We start from the raw sequence: 22,171 nt of genomic DNA on the forward strand, positions 1-22,171 counted from the left end.
GTTCAAACTCAGTACAGTCCAAGTACAACAACAAGAGTACAGTCTGGTCGAATGATATAAAACTAACATGGTATATATAAAAGAACATATTATGACAATATGTGTATATAAATTTGAACGAATGGTGTTTTTGGCTTCTGGGGACATAAAAATGAAAAATATCTGAAAAAAGACAATTAATTCTTGAACCTTCTAAACTACATTCTTGCAAATTATCAATCAAGTAAAAATATCATAAAAAATGCTTACCAAACATCGAGCAACACGTTTTAGTTCCTAGGAACTTCCTCTTGAGGGGGAAGTTTCCCATTCTCTTCCCTATAAGGGAAAACATTTCTGCAGCCTCGTCCACTAATGTTCCTTTTAGTATATTGACCATCAAACAATGTGAATCTTTCCCTCCGATTGTAGACATTACATTCACCTGAAAATAAAATGTATCAGTTACTTGATGAAACATTCTAGTAGGCCTATCCATTTTAATGTTAAGCTGACCAAATCTATTTAATTTTTAATTGTTAGGGTAACTTCTGCACAAAACATTTTAAATCCTACCCTAGTGTCCAGGCTTTAGCGAAGAAAGAATTGATGGAATCTCATTTAGAATAAATGGCATCACAAAACTGACACTGACACAGTCTTTCATCCTCTAATTTGCATAAAATGACTTTCTTGCAACACAATTGAATTAAAACACAGAATAATCTTACATATATAATACGCTAAGCCGATTTTTGTGAATAGAACTCCTCGCTCATTTTTGGACCGATTTTGATGATTAAAGTGTCAATAAAATTGCCCTGATCTGTAGTTTTGCAAAAGTTTTTAGTTTTTTGACATCTTTATTAGTTTGGGCAGGATCTTCCATCAAAGTTGGATTTTCTCCAATAAGATTAACATGGGGGAATCTAAATATTTAATTGGAAACTTTATCTCCACTAATTTGAGAGAACGGCTGGGCGTAGAAACTTGGTAGAGGTGTCCAAAGAGAGGTCTTGGTCTGTAGATGAGTTATCAAAAGAAAAACGAAGTAAATTCACTTAGGGCTCTGCCCCAGAAGCCTTTAAAGATCCTGGACTAACATGGGAGGCCTGTCTTAGAATGACTGGTATAAAATTACAATTATTTCAAGATATTGACATGCATTTGTTCATAGAAAGTGCAATCAGAGGAGGAGTCAGTATGATTTCCACACGTTACGCTAAAGCCAATAATAGATATATGGGTGAACATTATGATCCCAATAAAGAGAGTGTGTATTTAATATATTTAGACTGTAACTCACTATACTCTACAGCAATGTGCGAGCCACTGCCCGTGGATGGATTTCGTTGGACTAATGAGATTGACTACAAAATATACAAAAATAATCAAAATGATGAGTTTGGATACATTTTAGAAGTTGATTTAAAATATGATAAAAGCTTACATGATTTACATAATGACTATCCATTAGCACCTGAGAAAATGAATGGAAAATGAATACACAATTTAAATGACAAAACTAAATATATTTTACATTATAAAGCATTACAAAAATATGAGGAATTGGGTTTGATTGTTACAAAATACCACAGAATTTTAAAATTTAGACAATCAAAATGGCTTGCACCCTATATTAATTTTAATATTGAAAAACGAAAATGGGCTAAAAATGGTTTTGAAAAAGACTTTTACAAATTGTTAAATAATAGTCTCTTTGGTCGAACAATTATGAATCAACGCAAGTTTCGTGATATATATCTCAAGGATGAGTCACTATTAACAAAATATGTCACTAATCCAAGGTTTGACTGTAGCAAAAAGTTCGATAACAATTTGCATGCTATACATTTGAATAAATTAGTTGTAAAGTTTAATAAACCTATATATTTAGGCATGACAATTTTGGATATAAGTAAAGTAATAATGTATGATTTCCACTATAATTATATGTCAAAATTTAAGAACAAAAGATTTCTAATGACAGACACTGATTCTTTAATGTATTCTATAGTTACAGAGGACTTTTACAAGGAAATAGAATATGACTTGCACTATTTTGATACCTCTGGATATAGTAAAGACCATTTCTTATACTCTGATAAAAATAAAAAAGTCACTGGCAAGTTTAAAGACGAATTAGATGGTCATATTATGTATGAATATTGTGGTTTAAGACCAAAGTTATATTCTTACATTCCTCTAAAATGGTTATATGAAGAAGACAGGCAAGCTTTAGAGGTCAAAAAAGCTAAGGGAGCTGATGGTGCCACAGTTAAACATCTCCTTAGACATCATCATTATTTGAACTGTCTTGCAACTGGGCAAGATTACTATGAGAATGTGACGAGAATTAAATCTACAAACCATCATCTTCAAACCTTAACCACGAACAAGAAAGTACTATCCTTTGTCGATGACAAGAGGTTTATTCTGGAAGATGGCATCAACACTCTTGCTCTTGGTCATTATAAAATCTAGGATCTATAAATTGTATGTGTAGATTTGTATGTGCTATTCAATGCTGCAAAATAAATGCAAATTCTAAAAAACTTCAGTCTTTCATTTATTTACCCTGATAAAATTGGTCAAACATAAATCTATATTTACCATTATTCTTTGACCTTTCTTTGTCTATTACGAAAAAGCCATATTTAGTTTTATCCCAACATTGATGACAGAGATTTTTAAATTGGTCAAATGAAAAGTCATTACCAACATGATTGTGATATACATGTTTTAAATTTAAATCATCTTGTTTTAATAATATTAGGAAATTTACATTATCACGTAAATGTTTGTGTACTTTGCTGTAAGATTGACACAAGTAAAAACAGTTAATATTTTTATGTCGACCCATTGAGAAAAATTGTGTAATATTTGGACTATTTATGTCATCAAATACAACAACTGACTGTGATTTACATCATTTGGTGTGATTTCACAGTCAGTAAATGTGTGTAATTTCACTTCATCACACAAACTAAATATTTCAATTATTTTTTTATATTTTTCTTGTTCTAAAGATTTAGATATTAAATATAAGTTTGTAAATTTTAATCCTTCCTTTCTTACAATTAAGTTATAAATTACAACCGTCTTTCCACTTCCACTTGGACCACAAATAACACATCGAATATTGGTAGGAAATAGACCCAACTTCTTTGGTATATTTTCCTTAGTATGTACTATTTTAAATTTGTGTTTTTGTTGAATAAAAGACATTTTAATAAAAATGGTAAAAAATGATAAGAAAACATGTAAAAAGGGCAAAGGTTTATTCCTAAAGCCTTACAGGGGTCGAGGGTTATTGAATACTCTTATAAATAACCTTCCATTCCCACTTCACATACCATCATATCGGTACTGTGGACCTGGAACGAATATTTGTGAGAATCTAGCTAAAAATGTACCTCCAAAAAATAAGTTAGACTCTTATTGTAAAGAGCATGACATATTCTACATGAATAATCCCGATACCGCTGCTCGGAACAAAGCAGACATGAGATTAGCAGACTTAGCTTGGACTAGAGTAACGGCGAATGACGCAAATCTTGCTGAAAAAGCAGCAGCTTATGCCGTGACAAATTTGATGAAGGCAAAAGCAAAAATGGGAATGGGATTAAAATTTAATAAAAAAGATGGACAACTACCAGCTGTTAGAGGCCGCAAAAGACGTGCCTCACTTCCGGGGGGTGTACCTAAAAAACGAGCTAAAAAATCTAACACCAAGAGTAAAAGAGTGCGGAATAGTTAATTTAGACAGTTCATCTGGCACACACTGGACAGCATATCGTAAAAATAAAGATATTGTAATTTATTTTGACCCATTTGGGATCCAACCTCCGAAAGAAGTAATTAAATATTTTGAGGGATATAAAATCTACTATACAACCGATCAAATACAAGAAGATTTATATAGTTCTATTTGTGGAATTTTATGTTTATCATTTATATATTCTTTATAAAAATGGATTCATTTACTATAACATTTTCGGGTACAGAGCCAGAGCTAAAGTCAGTGTTCTTTCCTCCCATAGAATTAAATGATGATTATGTAATTGGATTGGTAGATTTTCAAAGTTATAATTCTATATTTAATGTTAAAAAACCTCTAAATACTTTAACATATTACAAAGTAGAGAAAATAACATTACCAAAAGGAGAGATCTCAGTTGATGATTTAAACAATTTATTAGATGGTAAACTTAAAGTTTTAATGGATAAAAATGGAGAAGCATTAATTAATACTAAAGTCAAACTTATATTCAAAGGGCTTATTCCAAAATTAAATCAACTTAAAGGCAACAAATTAACCATTGGAGAAGGTGATGATGTTTTCTTTTATGACCACAAAGCTCCAATTATAATAGAAATTTCTGAAGGTACATATGAGGTGGTTGAGCTTGCAAAGGAAATTCAAAAACAAATCCCAGAATTTTTCCTCACAGCTAATAATCAAACTATGAAAGCGTCATTACATTCTGTCCATGTGTTTGATTTTACAAAGCCTTGTTTAGGTTCTGTTTTATTGGGATTTAAAGGAGTTTCTACTTGTGGTGTTCCATTCGAATCTACAAATAAAATAAACATTTATAATGTAAATGTGATTAGAGTAAAATGTAATATTGCAAACGGATCCTATTTAAATGGCAACAAATCACACACCATACATAGCTTTTATCCAGAAGCTCCTCCTGGCTACAAAATTATTGAAGTTCTAAGAAATATTATATATTTTCCTGTAAATAAGAGAAGTTTAGATGTTGTCAGTATTACATTTGCCGATCAGCACGACAAGGCAATTGACTTTAACGGAGAAGAAACTACAATTACTTGTCATATAAAAAAGATATGAGAATTTATAAGAATTTATCTATAAGTGTAAAAAATGCTAGGTTCCTAAAGTCAATAGGACTAAAGTTGAAATTTTCTATTAATAAAAATTGAAGATTTTCTAGACGTTACAGGGAAATCCCAATTCGACGATAGTGTGGTTAAAATTACAAATCACTCCTATGTTCCCCACAACACTTTGGCAATAAATAATTCTGATGAAATTCGAATATGTATTAATAATCAAGATTTGCTAACTCTCCCATGTAGGAGTTATCTGTATATTAAGGGAGAAATTGAGAATCATGATAAAGGTCATTTTATAAATAATGCATTTGCATTCTTATTTGATGAAATTAGATACGAAGTTGGAGGTAAAGAAATTGACATTGTAAGAAACCCAGGAATATCTAGTCTTATGAAAATATTGAGCTCTTACAATAAAACTACTAAATTGTCAAATGTGGCATTTGATTCTGACACGAATTTAAAAGAGTTCCATAAAGGTGGAAAGTTTAGTACATGTTTGCCATTAGAGCTGTTAATGGGTGTATTTGAGGATTTTAATAAGGTTTTAGTAAATGTCAAACAAGAATTGGTGTTGAAAAGATCCAAAAATGATTTGAATTGCATATTAACAACCACTAATGCTCCAGCCAGTGGCACTGCTGATACAATTCCCAAAATTACACTTAACTCAATTCAATGGGTGATGCCACATGTGATACCATCAGATGGGGAGAAGTTACAATTACAAAAGATGTTATTGCAAAATAAGAATTTGCAAATTGCATTTAGAAGTTTAGAGCTGCATGAACTTCCATCATATCCCAATACTACAATACATACATGGTCAGTAAAGACGTCTTCCAGTTTGGAGAAGCCTAGGTATATTATATTTGGTTTCCAAACAGCTAGGGACAATAGTGCACGAAAAAGAACTGATGAATTTGATCACTGTAAATTAAAAAATCTCAAAGTATTTCTAAACTCTGAATATTATCCTTATAGTGATTTAAATCTCGACTTTGAACATGGAGATGTCTCTAAAGCTTATGAGATGTTTATGAGGTTTAGAGAGACTTACTATAATACTATCCCAGATCCTATGATTAGTAGGGCTGAGTTTATGAAGAAATGTTCACTAATTGTGATAGATTGTTCTAGACAGAATGAAACAGTGAAGGAAGGAATTGTTGATATTAAATTAGAGATTGAAACTTCAGAAAATGTGCCAGCAAATACATCTGCATATTGTTTGATAATACATGATAAAGTGTTTGAGTACAATCCTTTGTCAAATGAGATAAATAAAATGTAAATAAAAGATGAAAAACATTCAACAAGAATTGGTTGACTCTGCAAATCAAATACGAGAGAAATATAGAGCTTTAAAACGTGGCAAGTTTCTAGAGGCTGAAGAGAGGTTCCAAACATTTCAACCTTTAATTGAGCCATTACAAGAATTAAAAAAAATTGCCAAAACAGAGAGACCTCGATTGGAGATTCTCCCAATGACTCCATCTAGAATACCAGTGATACCAAGAGTACAACCATTACAACCACACACCCCACAGAAATTAGATTTTGGTCTTTTAGCATCAGACTATTTAGGAAATTACCTCAGTAAAAGTAGTATGACAGACACCACATATGGTATTAGACGAGAAGCAAATAAATTTTTTATTGGAAATAAGGAAGGAAAACATGACATGATAAAGAAGAAAATCAATTTTAAAATCAGACAATAACATTGAAAATACTTATTTGGTAGAATTCAGTAACTCCCAATAAATGTGTGTTGTTTGAAATACAATCCTTATATATAATACGTGAAGGCGATTTCTACAAAACACTACTCCTCCGTTAATAATGGACGGATTTTTACAAACGACGTGTCAAAATAAAGTATTTTTTGTGTAGACGCCCCCTTTCACCAATTCATGTAATAAAAATCCTCGGGCTTTGCCCCACAGGCCATCAAAGTTCGAGTTTCTCCCATAAGATTAACATGGGGGAATCTAAATATTTGATTGGAAACTTTGTCCCCACTAATTTGAGAGAACGGTTGGGCGTAGAAACCTGGTAGGGGTGTCCAAAGAAAGGTCTTGGTCTGTAGATGAGCTATCAAAAGAAAAACTAAGCAAAATCCCTTAGGACTCTGCCCCAGAATCCTTTAAAGATCCCTCCACAGAGTTGTTTACATTTTGGCCATGAGAATAATACTTTTAATGAAACAGCTGTTCATTTTTAAATTGTATTTCAAACAACACATATTTATTGGGAGTTGTATTCTACCAAATAAGTATTTTCCTACAGTCACCCGACAAAGTTGGCTTCCTTGTTTTACATATTACTTGAATTTTACCTTGTTAGATTTACCCACTATCGGCACAGAAAACGTACTACTATAACCCAGAATGCCAACGGCATGGTAAAAAGCATTAAGCGGTTTGAGAGAGCTTTGCCTGTCAATCCGTAGGCAGCGCCACCAGTGTTGCCATGCAATAGCATAGCAACGCTGGTGGCGCTGCCTACGGATTGACAGGCAAAGCTCTCTCAAAACACTTAATGCTTTTTACCATGCGGTTGGCATTCTGGGTTATAGTAGTACGTTTTCTGTGCTATCGGTCCCAATTACCTTGATCAAGTGAGAAATTTGTTCACACATATCACAACAAATGTAAACCAGTAAACCTAATACAATAGACAAATGTATGATTCATTACAATGCTCTACGAACCTTCTGCTAACTCTAACTCTGGCCATTTGCAGCCATGCACTGATGCACTGTTTTACTTCGAGCTCTGTGGCTTCTTTGAATCGCCTCTTGGCTGCAACTGCAACAATAATTGAAGTTAAATAGCACCCAAAGGTCATAACCAACAATATAGTACGCATATTTTGTTTATAAAAACAATTATCTTTTAAAAACACAATATAGCCTACCATGTAATTTTCATTTAACCAACAATAGATTTTTGACTGATAGTTAATTATACATCTGTAATAGGGTAAGATACTAAAATAAGTTGCCAGTATGTTTGGGTGGTGTACAGTGGGATTTTCACAGAGAATCAATTTAAAAAAAAAACTAGAAAACTTTTGTCTTACTAAGCTTGTTGTGTGTGTTGTTGTTGTGTTTGGACTTGTTTTTTGGGGTCTCAATATTGAAAATTCAATTTGAAAATTTTCCCAAACAAAAATTACATTACATATCCTAATATGGCACGTACAGGAAAATCTCAAGCTAATTTTATATAGTGCAAGTAAGTTTTAGCTGCCAACATTTTAAGTTGGTTTCACCCTTCAGTTCGATATAGTTTTACCTTCATGGCAACCTCAATCTTGTATTTTTATTTTAAAAACAATTATGTTTAGTTTTTCTCTTTAATTAACAAATCTGTGGTGTTACTATAACACTTACTGTGAACACATTTGCAGACATTAAATTTAGAAAAAGTCAATTTTTCTTTTTTTCCCACAGATTTCCCTGTATAAGAAATATTCATAGCAACCTCGTCTGCAGTGGCCCTCCTCATCATTGCATTGATGCTTTGTTTTAATTCTTTACCCCCGATATTTTCGAGCATTTTGATCTGTAACAAATTAAAAATAAATTAATTATAATAGCTAGGCCTACATAATTTTTACATAAAAAAGAATTATTTAGTGTTAACTTGTTTGATGTATAAACAAATACCCCCGCCACAGCAAACCTGCAGACTAAGCGAATTTCAACTTGTCTGATTACATATTTACTAAAATATTTCCATAAATAAGACATATTTATTCCCAATTTAAAAAACGTTAGATTTAACGAGTGCTTAGGTTTGCTGCTACGGGGAAGGTAAACAGTGTTTTTTTGACCGAACGTCAATAGTATAGAATGAAATAAATAAATGTGCTAAATTTTATCAAAATATATCCATAGACAAGTCAACTACAACAGTTTTCATTTTCTCCATAAGAATAACATGGGAATTTTAAATTTGCCCTTTTTTAAATTTTCTCCCTATCCCTTAGGCATACAACAATGCTTTAATATACTAAACTATTTATTTTTTTAAACTCTACAAAATGGCTGGGAAAGAAATTCCAAAATTTTATCTTTTTTGCGTCAAAAATGGGAAAACCCCATTTTTTCTCCATAAAACCCCACCATAAACCCCCGTTCCCATGGTCCGATCATGCTGGTTCGCGAACTCGTTCGAATAAATGTAGGTTTACACGTTTATACCAAATTTCATCGGTATAAACGGACATATATATATATAAACATATATATATATGAATTTGAACGGATGGTGTTTTTGGCCTCTGGGGACCTCAAAACAAAAAAATAAATCGGTCCCGGGCCCAGGTCTTACCATGAGACCTACGGTAATAGCTTATTCCCTATATGGGAAATTCGCTAAAATGAAGTTGTTTTGTCTGTGTTGATGTAGAAAACAGTATGTTCTTCATAACAATTTTACCAGAGGGTTTTTAGCAGCAAACAAAAAATTACTGATTCCCAATTGTAATTAAAACTGTACATAGAAACCTTTTAAACTCTAGTCGGTTATGTGCTATATTGTATACGATAAAAGCTAAATTAACCTTGCATAGCTATTGTCAGCACTACACGGTTAAACGTGAGGTTTTCGTTTAAATGTAGTGACATGGAATACTATAACGATGATGATTGCTGTGTTTGATATTAATTCTGAGGAGGGATATAATTGTATTCCCAAACAGGCTAGACCTACCCCTGTACCAGCCACGCTCAAATTTCTGCAACTTACAAGCAGCATTAGATGATTCAGTCTTAATACTTAAAATTGTTTGTACGTTTCTTCATCATTTAAATTCTCTTCTAATTTTTCGAATGCCTTTTGATTTTCACAGGGAATATTAGTGAATGATTCTATTTTGGAAGTTCTATTTGTTGTTAGTTCATCTACTGTCTTCTTGACCAAATCTAATTTTTCTTCCATTCTTTCCTGTCGCTCCATAATCTCTCTAATTTGGTCTTGAATTTGATGGAGAATTGTATTAGACGAGAAGCAAATAAATTTTTTATTGGAAATAAGGAAGTTGAAATTGCTAATAATGATGTTACAGTTGCAAATAAAACCTACAAGGGAACAAAAGGTTTGTGGGAATTGTTAACTTTAAAAGAACCTGAAGATTATGCTCAGGTTGATTTGCAAAATTATAAAGAGATTTTGGAAGCTACAAATGGACATTTAAAGAGTTACAAAGATGGTGCACCAATTTCAAGAAATAAACATACTAAATATCTTAATATAATTAAACCTCTATTTAGATCTGTTGGTGAAGGTTTGAGGCAAGTGACTGGTAATAAAAGAGACTATATTTATTGGGATGATCCTAATGAGCTTGTAGATAGGTTAAGACTTCTATGGCTAAGTCGCCAAGCTGGTAACTCGGGAGTGGATAATGAAATAGATTCCATTATTGAGGAATTGAGAGAAAGTGGAATTATTTATTAAATAAAAATATGTTTATAGATAAATTTTATCGTTTATGTAATCCATATAATAAACCTGCAGAACCTAGGGCGGCTCATGAACCTACTTTAAATTTAAAAGACGATAGTTGGAATTGTTTAAACCGTAAAATTGGTAATGTTAAAGATGGAGAGTTTGTAGATGATGTATCAACTTTGGGGCAGACATTAACTAGAAAAGGTGATGTCTTTTTACAAGGTTAAACTAAATATGAGTTTTTAGAATCTAAGAATAAAAATTGGAATGCTAAAAAACAGAAAATTACTAATGTGGAAAAGGGTGAAAGTTTAGATGATGTGCCCACTTTACAACAGACATTAATACGAAAAGATGGTAAATTTGTACAAGACAATAATAATTATGGATTTTTAGAATCAGAGAATGGTGTTTGGAATGCTAAGAAACAAAAAATTACTAATGTGGAAAAGGGTGAAAGTTTAGATGATGTGCCCACTTTACAACAGACTTTAATACGAAAAGAAGATGGTAAATTTGTACAGGACGATAATAATTATGAATTTTTAGAATCAGAGAATGGTGTTTGGAATGCTAGTGATTTGATGGAAGGTACAGATAGTAAAGATGCTGTGAATGTTTCACAAGTTCCAAAAATGGAAGCAAGCTATTGGAATTTTAATAATAAAAGGTTAGTACGTGTAAAACCTGCTATTGATGAAACTGACTGTGTTATAAAAGAACAGACTATAACTTTTGATAAAAAAGAAAAATGTTGGGATGCCAAAAAACAATTTATAAGGAATCTACCAGAGGGGGGACATTTGGATGATATTTGTCTAATGTCACAAGCTATGCATTATGATGGATCAAAATTTGTATATGGAGAAAAAAATTTTAATTTGATGGAATACAATCCTGATTTATTAGTTGCTGACCCCACATCTTTGAGTGGATTTAAGTATATAGATAATAGACCATATATACCAGAAAACTATGTATTTAAAAGAATGGAAGATAATCTATTGATTGGGGCTAATGGTGATGTATTTAGAGTTACAGGAAAGGGTGATGTTATAAAAAATGAATAAAATTGCATACGAACTTCATAAGCCTGCAAGAAAGTCTTTTAAAGTATTGGGTATAAACGAAACCATACAAATAGATTTAATTGATATGCAAAACTATGCTAGAGAGAATTCTGGCAATAAATATATTTTAACTTTAATAGATACTTTTTCTAAAAAAGCTTATGCTGCTCCACTAAAGAATAAGACAGGGTTGGTGGTTACAGAAGCCATTAAAACCATTCTACCAAAGGGGGTTAAAAACATTCAATCTGACAATGGAAAAGAATTTTTTAATCAATATTTTAGCAAACTAATGAAAAAATTAAATATTAATCACTATCACACATTTTCTACAACTAAGGCTGCAATTGTGGAGAGGTTCCAGAGAACTTTAAAGAATTGGTTATATAGGGAATTTAGTGCTCAGGGAAGTTATAAATGGTTGGATTTACTTCCAAAGTTAATTCAAAAATATAATAATAAAGTGCATAGATCTATAGGAATGAAGCCTAACCAAGTGAATGTTAAAAATAGTAAATATGTGCATGAGAGGTTGACTTCTAAAGTAGTGCAAGTTAAAAAGCCAAGATATAAGGTAGGTGATAGTATGAGAATTTCCAAGTATAAACATGTGTTTACCCCAAATTGGACAGGGGAGTTATTTACAATAGCAGAAGTTAAGAATACAAAGCCTGTGACTTATATCTTTAAAGATGAAAATGGAAATATAATAAGGGGAGGATTCTATACAGAGGAGTTGTTAAAGACCAAGTATAAAGACATGTATTTGGTAGAGAAGGTAATTAGGAGAAAAGGTGATTTATTGTATGTCAAATGGCTTGGGTTCCCAAGTAGCCAGAATTCATGGATTTCTGCAAAAGATGTCCAAGGGAGCACGCCCGCGACCGAGAGCGCGCCCGCGCCATGAGCCGGAAGCACGTGCAAACCACGCTCGATTTTGAGAATGATTTTGAGACAGAAATATAGACAACAACATATCAACATATCAAGAACAACTGGAAAGGGGAATGGTAGATGTACTCGCAATTAGGCATGGGGCGGGGGAGTTGGCCCAAAAATGCCGCTCCTCAAAAAAAAAAAAAAAAAACAGCAGCGGCACACTATACTACTACATAATCAAGTAAAAAGATTTTTAAAGTTCCAAACCAAAACAGATAAAACGTAAAATATCGTGTACACATGGTGGGGTACTATGGTACAATTGGGGGTTGCTCGTCCTGCTGCTCATGCAGTGAATAGCGTTTTTACACTACTATACTATGGGACATTTGGTAGGTTGCTCGTGCTCCTGGTTCAATGAATAGCATATATATATATTTGAACCAAAACAGATGAAACACACAACATGGAGTAAAATATCCTGTACACATGATGGGGTGCTATGGGACAATTGGGAGTTGCTCCTGCTGCACATGCAGTGAATAGCGTTTTTACACTACTATACTATGGGACAGTTGGTGGGTTGTTCCTGCTCCTGGTTCAATGAATAGCAGAAAATAAGTGAGGAATAAGGTTTGACAATTATATAGGGATGTGTAGGCAAAGATCAGGATTTTTGGTTTTGGTGGCCAAAAAATGATCCCATGTTATTCTTATGGGAAAAAACACCTAAAGTGTCATGTCTTTCTGGGTTCACCACTACTGTTGTGAAATCAGGCCTAAGCCAGTTTCTATTGAGACTCGATTTGCGGACGGTACTACAGCGAAACAAACTGAGCTTTTCGAGTTTGAGGCTACGATTGACAAAATGAAAAACGTTTTAAATGCATTCCATCTACATTCGCTGACTAGCGATGTTATTTTGGGAGTAGATACGCTACATAAACTAGGCTTGATCACGTACAACGTTAAGACTTGTCATTTCAAACAAGATATGACGAATTTAAGGGCGAGAATCTTAAGGGGACCGACAATAGAGTCGCCGATGCTTTGCCACGAAACCCCGTTAAGCAGCCACCAGCTGAAGATGTACGAGTCACAATCTGTCCCGTAGTCACGCATTTCAAGCCTTCTCTACAAACCTCAAAGGTTACCGAGCAACCGAACCCAAATCGTGGGAATCATACTTCGTTTGCAAAGATAAGCAAAGATCCGTCCTCATACGACCAATTTACTTCGGAATTGCCAGGAGAGCCAGAGCGTGAGGGAAAACACGCCAAACGGATACGACGTTTTACTAAATTGTACGATGATCCCAGAAAGAACCTCCGAACTGCCTTTAACCACAGAAAACGTACTACTATAACCCAGAATGCCAACCGCATGGTAAAAAGCATTAAGCGGTTTGAGAGAGCTTTGCCTGTCAACCGTAGGCAGCGCCACCAGCGTTGCAATGCTAAGTGCATGGCAACGCTGGTGGCGCTGCCTACGATTGACAGGCAAAGCTCTCTGAAACCGCTTAATGCTTTTTACCATGCAGTTGGCATTCTGGGTTATAGTAGTACGTTTTCTGTGCTTTAACGTACAGGCTAAAAGTTATAACCTACGGAGAAGGGATGTGCGGTACAATGTTGGTCAGTCCGTTCTAAAGCGAACTCACGTGCTCTCGTCGAAAACCGAAGCTAGCGAGTCGATTGGTGCCGAAATATGAAGGACCCTGTTAAAGTCATAGGTCGGTACAAAGTAAACCACGGGATGACAAAAGCAAACAAGTATGTATTTTACGTTAAGGATCTTAAATCTTTTCTAGAAAGGCATGAAGATTAATGGCCGAGTCGATTAAATACGTATTTGATGTTTGAGAAAGCATTCTCCATAGTTGCAGTTCCATAGTGACTGAGTAGATGAAATGGCGTCTTGTGTAGAGCAGAAATAGCCCACCACGACGACCTCCCAATACCGCACACTCAGTAATATACTGAAGAAAACCGTACATCTCCGTATAAATTGAGGAGTAAAATTTGCATTTTCCAAAATATGAATGATTAGGCTACTCTGTTTATTTCCAATTGACTAAACAGATGTATCAAATTATACATTGTGTCTTTTCAATACAATTTTACCATATTATAAATACTTACAAAAGACTTTCTGTTTTCTTCACTGTTCAATTTATTATCAAACTCTTTAAAATGATCCATTGTTTGAATTGGGAGGTATTTACAAATGTCATCCTCATCTGTCCTATTGTTTTTCATTGATGTATCTATTTTTTTTTCGAGTTCATCCATTCTTGAGGAGATATAATTCATCTTCTCGATTATTACCCGTAGGCCTATGTCATCTGAAACATAAAAATGTTGTAATTAATTACTATAATTTTGGCTATCAACACAACAAAGTTATAGAATAGAACGCCAATTGTACAAATGAATTGGTACAAAGGTTGATTTCAATTTGAATAACCGAATATTTCCATGGATGGTTGGATAAGCCAATTTAATATAGGCTAGTCTACTTAAATATGCACTTATTCCATGTAATTTAACTTAATTTCTTAAATCTGTAATATTTAATTTCATCATAAATTAGAATTGATTAAATGAAAATGTATTTAATATTAAATCTGACAGTGACGAAGACTTTCACAGTAGTTGTTCTGATAATTCTTGCAGTTTTTCTGAAAACGTTTCTGGCATCAGTAACAATCTGAGACAATGGAGTATCAACTACAACATTACACATGTCGCCTTATCGGCACCACTCTGTGTTTTGAAAACTCATCCATGCTTCAAAACTTTGCCATCTACTGCCAGGACATTTCTTGACTCTCCTGCTTCACTTCCGATCCAAGAGATGAATCCTGGATACTATTGCCACATTGGTTTATCAGCAGGAATTAAACGTCTGTGGAAGAAAGTTGTAGAGAAGAATGTAAATACAATAGAACTCCTGATTGGTATTGACGACCTTCCCTTATTTAATAGTTGTTCGGGGGAAGTTTGGCCAATAATGGCATCGATTGTTAACCTACCATCAATCGTCAAAAAAGTTTGGCCAGTTGGGGTATACTACGGTAAGAAAAAGCCTTCAGATTGCAGAGAGTATTTAAAACAGTTTGTTGAGGAAGCTGTGGAATTAATCACAAATGGAATTTTCATTGATGGTAATCTCATTTCTATTCAAAATAAATATAGCCTAGCCCGCATTAGGAACTGCGCAGCTTATGCGGCTATACATTACAAATAATGGAGATGTGCAAGCCTGCATATGTACATTGAAAGCGAATTAGCCCAAACTTAAAGACAACCCAACATAAAGGCCAAGCTGAGCTCTGGAGATACAAATATACTTACATCAGCTCACCATTTTTTATAATTGTAACTTGTCTGTTTCAGGTAAAAATACTTTATGACAACTACTGTACTACATTTATATTCTAAAGACCATTGTGTTAATACTTTAAATCTGACATTATTAATATGATTAATAATTATAACCCCGACAAATTAAATTCATTGGATATTTTGATTGTTATATTTTTTACATTTACAATATAAAATTAAATTTAGTATTGCAGGGTATATTATCAATAGTATTCTTTTTGGTGATTTTACTTTTTCATACAACTTTTATTGTAATATTGCAAAAAAATAATGTATTACCTAACCTTGATTTTTGTTAAAATAATTTGTATTTTAGCATATGTAATTTTTAAATACAAATTGTTTATTGCTAAAGGTGTCTTATTAATTCATCTTCCATATTGGTTCAATTCTCACAATTGTATGAACTGTCAGCGAAACATTGACGACAACCTTTAATATACAACCTTACGACAACCATTACAGTAACCTTAGCTAAAGGTTACACCAATGGTTACATTGCCAAAAAAATCTTATCCTACTGACTTCAGTGAGCTTAGACCTATATCAGTCTTGCCTGCCATATCAAAAGAACTGGAAAAATTAGCAATAAAACAAATTCTAGAACATTTAGAAAAAGAACAAATCCTTCCAAAATTACAGTCAGGGTTTAGAAGAAACCACAGTACCTGCACTGCATTGGTGAATATGTTTGCAGACTTGTTTGAGGCGAGGGACCGGGGCAGGTGTAGCTCTGTTGTCATGCTTGACTATTCACAGGCGTTTGCCTCTATAAGCCACAGTTTACTTCTCGCAAATTGGGACATCTTGGTTTTATGGATAATGCAATTGCTTGGATGCAGTCGTACTTGGAAAAAAGAGAACAGGTGACTAGAGTAGGAGCTGATGTTTCACTTCCCCTTGACAAAGTCCGGGAGTGCCGCAGGGGAGCTGTCTGGGTCCCATTTTATTCACCCTGTACACTGCAGACATATCCAATTGCGTGCACTTCTGCAATGTGCACGCCTATGCAGACTACTATGCAGATGACTATGTCAGATGCATTTATCCTATGATGTCAACTCAATTGACCAAGCTGTTGCGAGGATGAACTTTTATTTGGCAAATGTCAGTGAGTGGTCCATGAAGCATGGTCTCAAGTTAAACCGGGAGAAATGCATCTTCATATTGCTCCGCCCAACTATGTTTTTTTTTTTTTTTAAGAGGTTGGCGGCCTCTTTAAACCTTGCATTTGCCCGTCCACATAGACTAATAGACTTGTTCAATTGATCATTGATGGAGACGTGCAGGTAAAACTTGATGACGTGGAGTTGAAGGTGAGCCACACTGCCAGGACTTTGGGCGTAATATTAGACAGTGGTCTTACCTTCTCTGATCATATCACCCATGTTTCCAAGCTGGCGTTGGGTAGATTGCGGGGTCTGTACAAATGCCGAACCATCCTACCTGAGACAGCCAAGATTCAGCTGATTCAATCAATTGTCTTGTCAGTGCTATACTACTACTGTTTTCCTTCATATGGCAACAGCATCACGAATGAGGGCATGGAAAGGATTCAAAAACTTCAGAACACTGCAGTAATATTTATATATGGTCTGCGGAAACGCGATCATATATCTGAATTTGAAAAAACTGCCGGTCTTTTGCCCTCAGCAGCCGTGTGCAGGATGCAAACCTGCACTCTGGTTCATCGGGTACTCGTAAAAAAAGAACCAGCTTACCTGATGGAAAGACTGGTCTCCCGCGATCGGGTGTCTCGGTACAATACTCGACAGGAAAAGCAGTTTAACTTCCCGAGAGTGAGGCTGGAGATTGCCAGGAGAGGCTTTTCATACTTTGGGCCCAAGTTGTATAATGACCTCCCCTGTGATCTTAAGTTGCTGGGTGTTCCAGCATTTAGAAATAAGCTAAAAGAAATGTATAGAAAGGACCTCAAATTTTGTAAATAGATTCTGTACTTTTTGTTATTAGTTTTATTTCGTATTAGTAATTAAATTGACAAGAGTTATCCTGTAAAGCAGTATGTACTGAAGAACACTTGCTAAATAAAGGCATTTTTATTTATTTATTTATTTAATGCTACACCCAAAGTTCACCCACTTAGGCGCGTTCCCCTTAGCCTATATGCTAAGCTTAAAGACACATTAGATGAGTTAAGAAATGAAAATATCATTGCAGAGGCCAATCGACCTACTGATTAGGTACAAAGCCTAGTAATAGTAGAAATACCCCCGCCGCAGCAAACCTGCAGACTAAGCAAATTTCCATTTGCCTGATTGGATTTACACTAAATTGTCTCCTTAAAAATATCACATTTATTCCCTATTTATAGAATTAGTTTAACACATACTTAGGTTTGCTGTAACAGGGAGGGTAAAATTGTTTTTTATGTAAAATGTTAATAGTTAGTAAGAAATAAAAACATTTTCCAAATTTGGGCAAAATATGTTAATAAACTAGCAAACTACAACAGTTTACTTATTCCCCATAAGAATAACATGAGAATTTTAAATTTACAATTTTTTGAAATTTTCACCGTAACCATTAGGCGCATCATAACGCTTCAGTATACTAAATTATTTGTTTTTTTAAGCTCTACAAAATTGTTTGGAAAAAAATTGCAAAATTGTATGTTTTTTGGGTCGAAAATGAGAAAAACCCATTTTTACCTCATAAAAGCCCCCATAAACCCCCGTTCCCATTGTCCGATCATGCTGGTTCGCGAACTCGTTTGAATAAACGTAGGTTTACACGTTTGTACCAAATTTCATCAAAAACGGATCATTTTTGCTCGAGTTATCGCGCTAACGGACACACACATATATATATATATATATATATATATATATATACGTGAATTTGAACGGATGGTGTTTTTGGCCTCTAGGGACCTCAAAACAAAAAAAAAAAATCGGTCCCGGGTCCAGGTCTTACCATGAGTACTACGGTAATAGCTTATTCCCTATATGGGAAATTCGCTAAAATGAAGTTGTTTTGTCTGTGTTGATGTAGAAAACAGTATGTTCGACAGTAAGGTTATGTCTCGATTGTAAGGAACTTAATCCTATACTCTAATACGAGCAATGTTTGCTTGTATGTATGTATGTATGTATGTATGCTTGCACCAAGATCTCGAAAAAGGCTCCAACGATTTCCACAGTATACTAGCAAATTAAAAATACAGTACAAAAGGAAAACATCAGTTGTTACTATTAAGCAAAGATTATACTGAAGATTACTCAATACATTGTAGTCAAGGGTAACAGTGTGGAGTAAGGGTAATAAGGGAACTGTTTAGGACGATTATATTAAGATATCTACAATCCTAAAATGCTATGGGAAGGGAGGGAAACAGGTCCGCGACGCAGGAAGTGGTGAAGGAAATAGTAAAGGCGAGCAGTCTGGAGTGTAGGAACTGTTTTGACGATTAGATTATGGTATCTGCAATCTAAAAATGCTATGGGATGGGAGGGAAACAGGTCTGCGACGTAGGAAGTGGTGAATGAAGTAGTAAAGGCAAGCAGTCCGGAGTGTGGGAACTGTTAATGACGAATATATTAAGGTAGCTGCAAACCTAAAATGCCGTGGGAAGGGAGGAAAACAGGTCCACGACGTAGGAAGTGGTGAAGGAAGTCTTGGCCCCCACATTTAATTGTGGGCCCTGTTACCAGGATCTCCCCAGCGCAGAGGGGGAGGGGGTGGGAAAATTTTGAAAATGTCATGTATTTTAGTGAGTTTTTAAGGCAATCTAGGTATTAAATTTGTGAGTGGTAAATGGCACTTTTGCAGCCTTTTTAAGGAAGAAAAGAGTTCTTCAATGAGTTTTATAAGACTTAAAATTACAGGAATTCAGCAATTAAAACTATTATATCAATACACAAAAGCTCCATGCCTATTAATATTTTGTCTTTTTTATTTCCCTGTACGGGGGTTTGGCTATCTTAACTGCTATGGGGATTAGATTAAGGTATCTACAATCCTAAAATGCTATGGGAAGGGAGGGAAACAGGTCCGCGAAGTAGGAAGTGGTGAAGGAAGTAGTAAAGGCAAGCAGTCCAGAGTGTGGGAACTGTATATGACGATTAGATTAAGGTATCTGCAATCTTAAAATGCAATGGAAAGGGAGGAAAACAGGTCCACGACGTAGGAAGTGGTGAAGGAAGTAGTAAAGGCGAGCTGTCCGGAGTGTGGGAACTTTTAATGGGGATTAGATTAAGGTATCTACAATCCTAAAATGCTATGGAAGGGAGGGAAACAGGTCCGCGAAGTAGGAAGTGGTAAAGGCAAGCAGTCCGGAGTGTGGGAACTGTTTATGACAATTAGATTAAGGTATCTGCAATCTTAAAATGCAATAGAAAGGGAGGAAAACAGGTCCACGACGTAGGAAGTGGTGAAGGAAGTAGTAAAGGCGAGCTGTCCGGAGTGTGGGAACTTTTAATGGGGATTAGATTAAGGTATCTACAATCCTAAAATGCTATGGGAAGGGAGGAAAACAGGTCCGCGAAGTAGGAAGTGGTAAAGGAAGTAGTAAAGGCAAGCAGTCCGGAGTGTGGGAACTGTTTATGACGATTAGTTTAAGGTATCTGCAAACCTAAAATGCTATGGGAAGGGAGGGAAACAGGTCCGCGTCGTAAGAAGTGGTGAGGGAAGTAGTCAAGGTATACTGTCTGGGGTGTGGGAACTGCTTATGACGAGTAGATTAAGGAATCTGCAATCCTAAAATGCTATGGGAAGGGAGGAAAACAAGTGTGTAAACTGTTAATGACTATTACCTATATTAAGGTAGCTACAATCCTAAAATGCTATGGGAAGAGAGAGAAACAGGTCTGTGACACAGGAAGTGATGAAGGAAGTAGTAAAGGTGAGCAGTCTGGAGTGTGGGAACTGTTATGACGATTAGATTATGGTATCTGCAATCCAAAAATGCTATGGGAAGGGAGGGAAACAGGTCCGCGACGTAGGAAGTGGTGAATGAAGTAGTAAAGGCAAGCAGTCCGGAGTGTGGGAACTGTTAATGACGAATATATTAAGGTAGCTGCAAACCTAAAATGCCGTGGGAAGGGAGGAAAACAGGTCCACGTAGGAAGTGGTGAAGGAAGTCTTGGCCCCCACATTTAATTGTGGGCCCTGTTACCAGGATCTCCCCAGCGCAGAGGGGGGGGGGGGGGGGTAATTTTGAAAATGTCATGTATTTTAGTGAGTTTTTAAGGCAATCTAGGTATTAAATTTGTGAGTGGTAAATGGCACTTTTGCAGCCTTTTTTAAGGAAGAAAAGAGTTCTTCAATGAGTTTTATAAGACTTAAAATTACAGGAATTCAGCAATTAAAACTATTATATCAATACACAAAAGCTCTATGCCTATTAATATTTTGTCTTTTTTATTTCCCTGTACGGGGGTTTGGCTATCTTAACTGCTATGGGGATTAGATTAAGGTATCTACAATCCTAAAATGCTATGGGAAGGGAGGTAAACAGGTCTGCGAAGTAGGAAGTGGTGAAGGAAGTAGTAAAGGCAAGCAGTCCGGAGTGTGGGAACTGTTTATGACGAGTAGATTAAGGAATCTGCAATCCTAAAATGCTATGGGAAGGAAGGGAATCAGGTCCGCGACGTAGGAAGTGGTGAAGGAAGTAGTAAAGGCAAGCAGTCCGAAGTGTGGGAACTGTTAATGACGATTAGATTAGGGTATCTGCAATCCTAAAATGCCGTTGGAAGAGAGTGAAACAGGTCCGTGACATAGGAAGTATTAAAGGTGATGATACTGGAGTGTGGGAACTGTTACAGGGGGATTAGATTAATGTATCTGCAATCCTAAATTGCTATGAGAAGGGAGGAAAACAGGTCCATGACGTAGGAAATGGTGAAGGACGTAGTAAGGCTAGCAGTGCAGAGTATGGGAACTGTCTGTGGCATTTATGTATCTGCAATTCTAAAATGGTATAGGGAAGGACGAAGGAATGCAAACAGGTCCACGACGTATGGAGTGGTGAAGGAAGTAGTGAAGGTGAGCAGTGTGGAGTTTGGGAGTGGATTAATGTATCTGCAATACTAAACTGCTTTCAGAGTAAACTAATTATTTTCCCCGAGCAATGCTCGGTCCCCAGGTACTGCTAGTATTAAGAAAGAACCTTTTCTAATTCCTAAGCCTGAGGAAATTATGGCTAGACTTAGTGGTAAAATTTACTTTGATGATTTAATCATAGCTGGTTCTATTGAATAAGAACACGATATTATTCTTAACAAAGTTCTTCAGAAAGCAAAAGACTATAATGTTAAGTTCAACAAAGACAAGTATCAGTTTAGGGTAAACTCAGTAAACTTTGTAGATAAAGTAGTTTCTAAAGAGGGCATTAAACCTTTAATGTGTTTATTAGAAATGTCAAAATTTCTGTCTCAATATATCCCTAATTTGTCTAATTTAACCTCCCCTTTGCGCTACCTTACTAGGAAGAATGTAGATTGGAATTGGTCGAATGAACATGACCAAGCCTTTAATAACTTAAAAGCTAAGTTGACCGAAGCGCCAG

General features: G+C 35.2%; 2 protein-coding genes across 3 annotated transcripts in view; both read right to left on the reverse strand.

Annotated features, from left to right (window-relative positions):
* Nucleotides 1-2,146, reverse strand: part of LOC129002075 (probable prefoldin subunit 4) — a 59,539-nt gene extending 57,393 nt beyond the window's left edge. Inside the window, exon 1 of the mRNA XM_054429599.1 lies at nt 2,142-2,146. The gene's annotated coding sequence lies outside the window, so the exon portion shown is untranslated. The remainder of the gene's footprint in view (nt 1-2,141) is intronic.
* The window catches only part of LOC129002076 (uncharacterized), a 56,152-nt gene that overhangs the window by 8,189 nt on the left and 25,792 nt on the right, over nt 1-22,171 (reverse strand). Inside the window, exons 4-6 of one of the 2 annotated variants that reach the window (XM_054429601.1) lie at nt 14,401-14,603; nt 8,246-8,417; nt 7,560-7,658 (exon numbers count right to left, since the gene is read on the reverse strand). In XM_054429601.1, coding sequence (XP_054285576.1) covers nt 14,600-14,603 — 4 coding nt within the window. In that variant the 3' untranslated portion in view covers nt 7,560-7,658; nt 8,246-8,417; nt 14,401-14,599. Of the gene's footprint in view, nt 1-249; nt 425-7,559; nt 7,659-8,245; nt 8,418-14,400; nt 14,604-22,171 lie in introns of those variants that run through there. The other variant, XM_054429600.1, reaches the window with a different exon arrangement.

Source organism: Macrosteles quadrilineatus, unplaced genomic scaffold, assembly GCF_028750875.1.
Source record: "Macrosteles quadrilineatus isolate MER2022 unplaced genomic scaffold, UCM_ALF_1.0 Scaffold_9__3_contigs__length_116548681, whole genome shotgun sequence".
NCBI lineage: Eukaryota > Metazoa > Arthropoda > Insecta > Hemiptera > Cicadellidae > Macrosteles > Macrosteles quadrilineatus.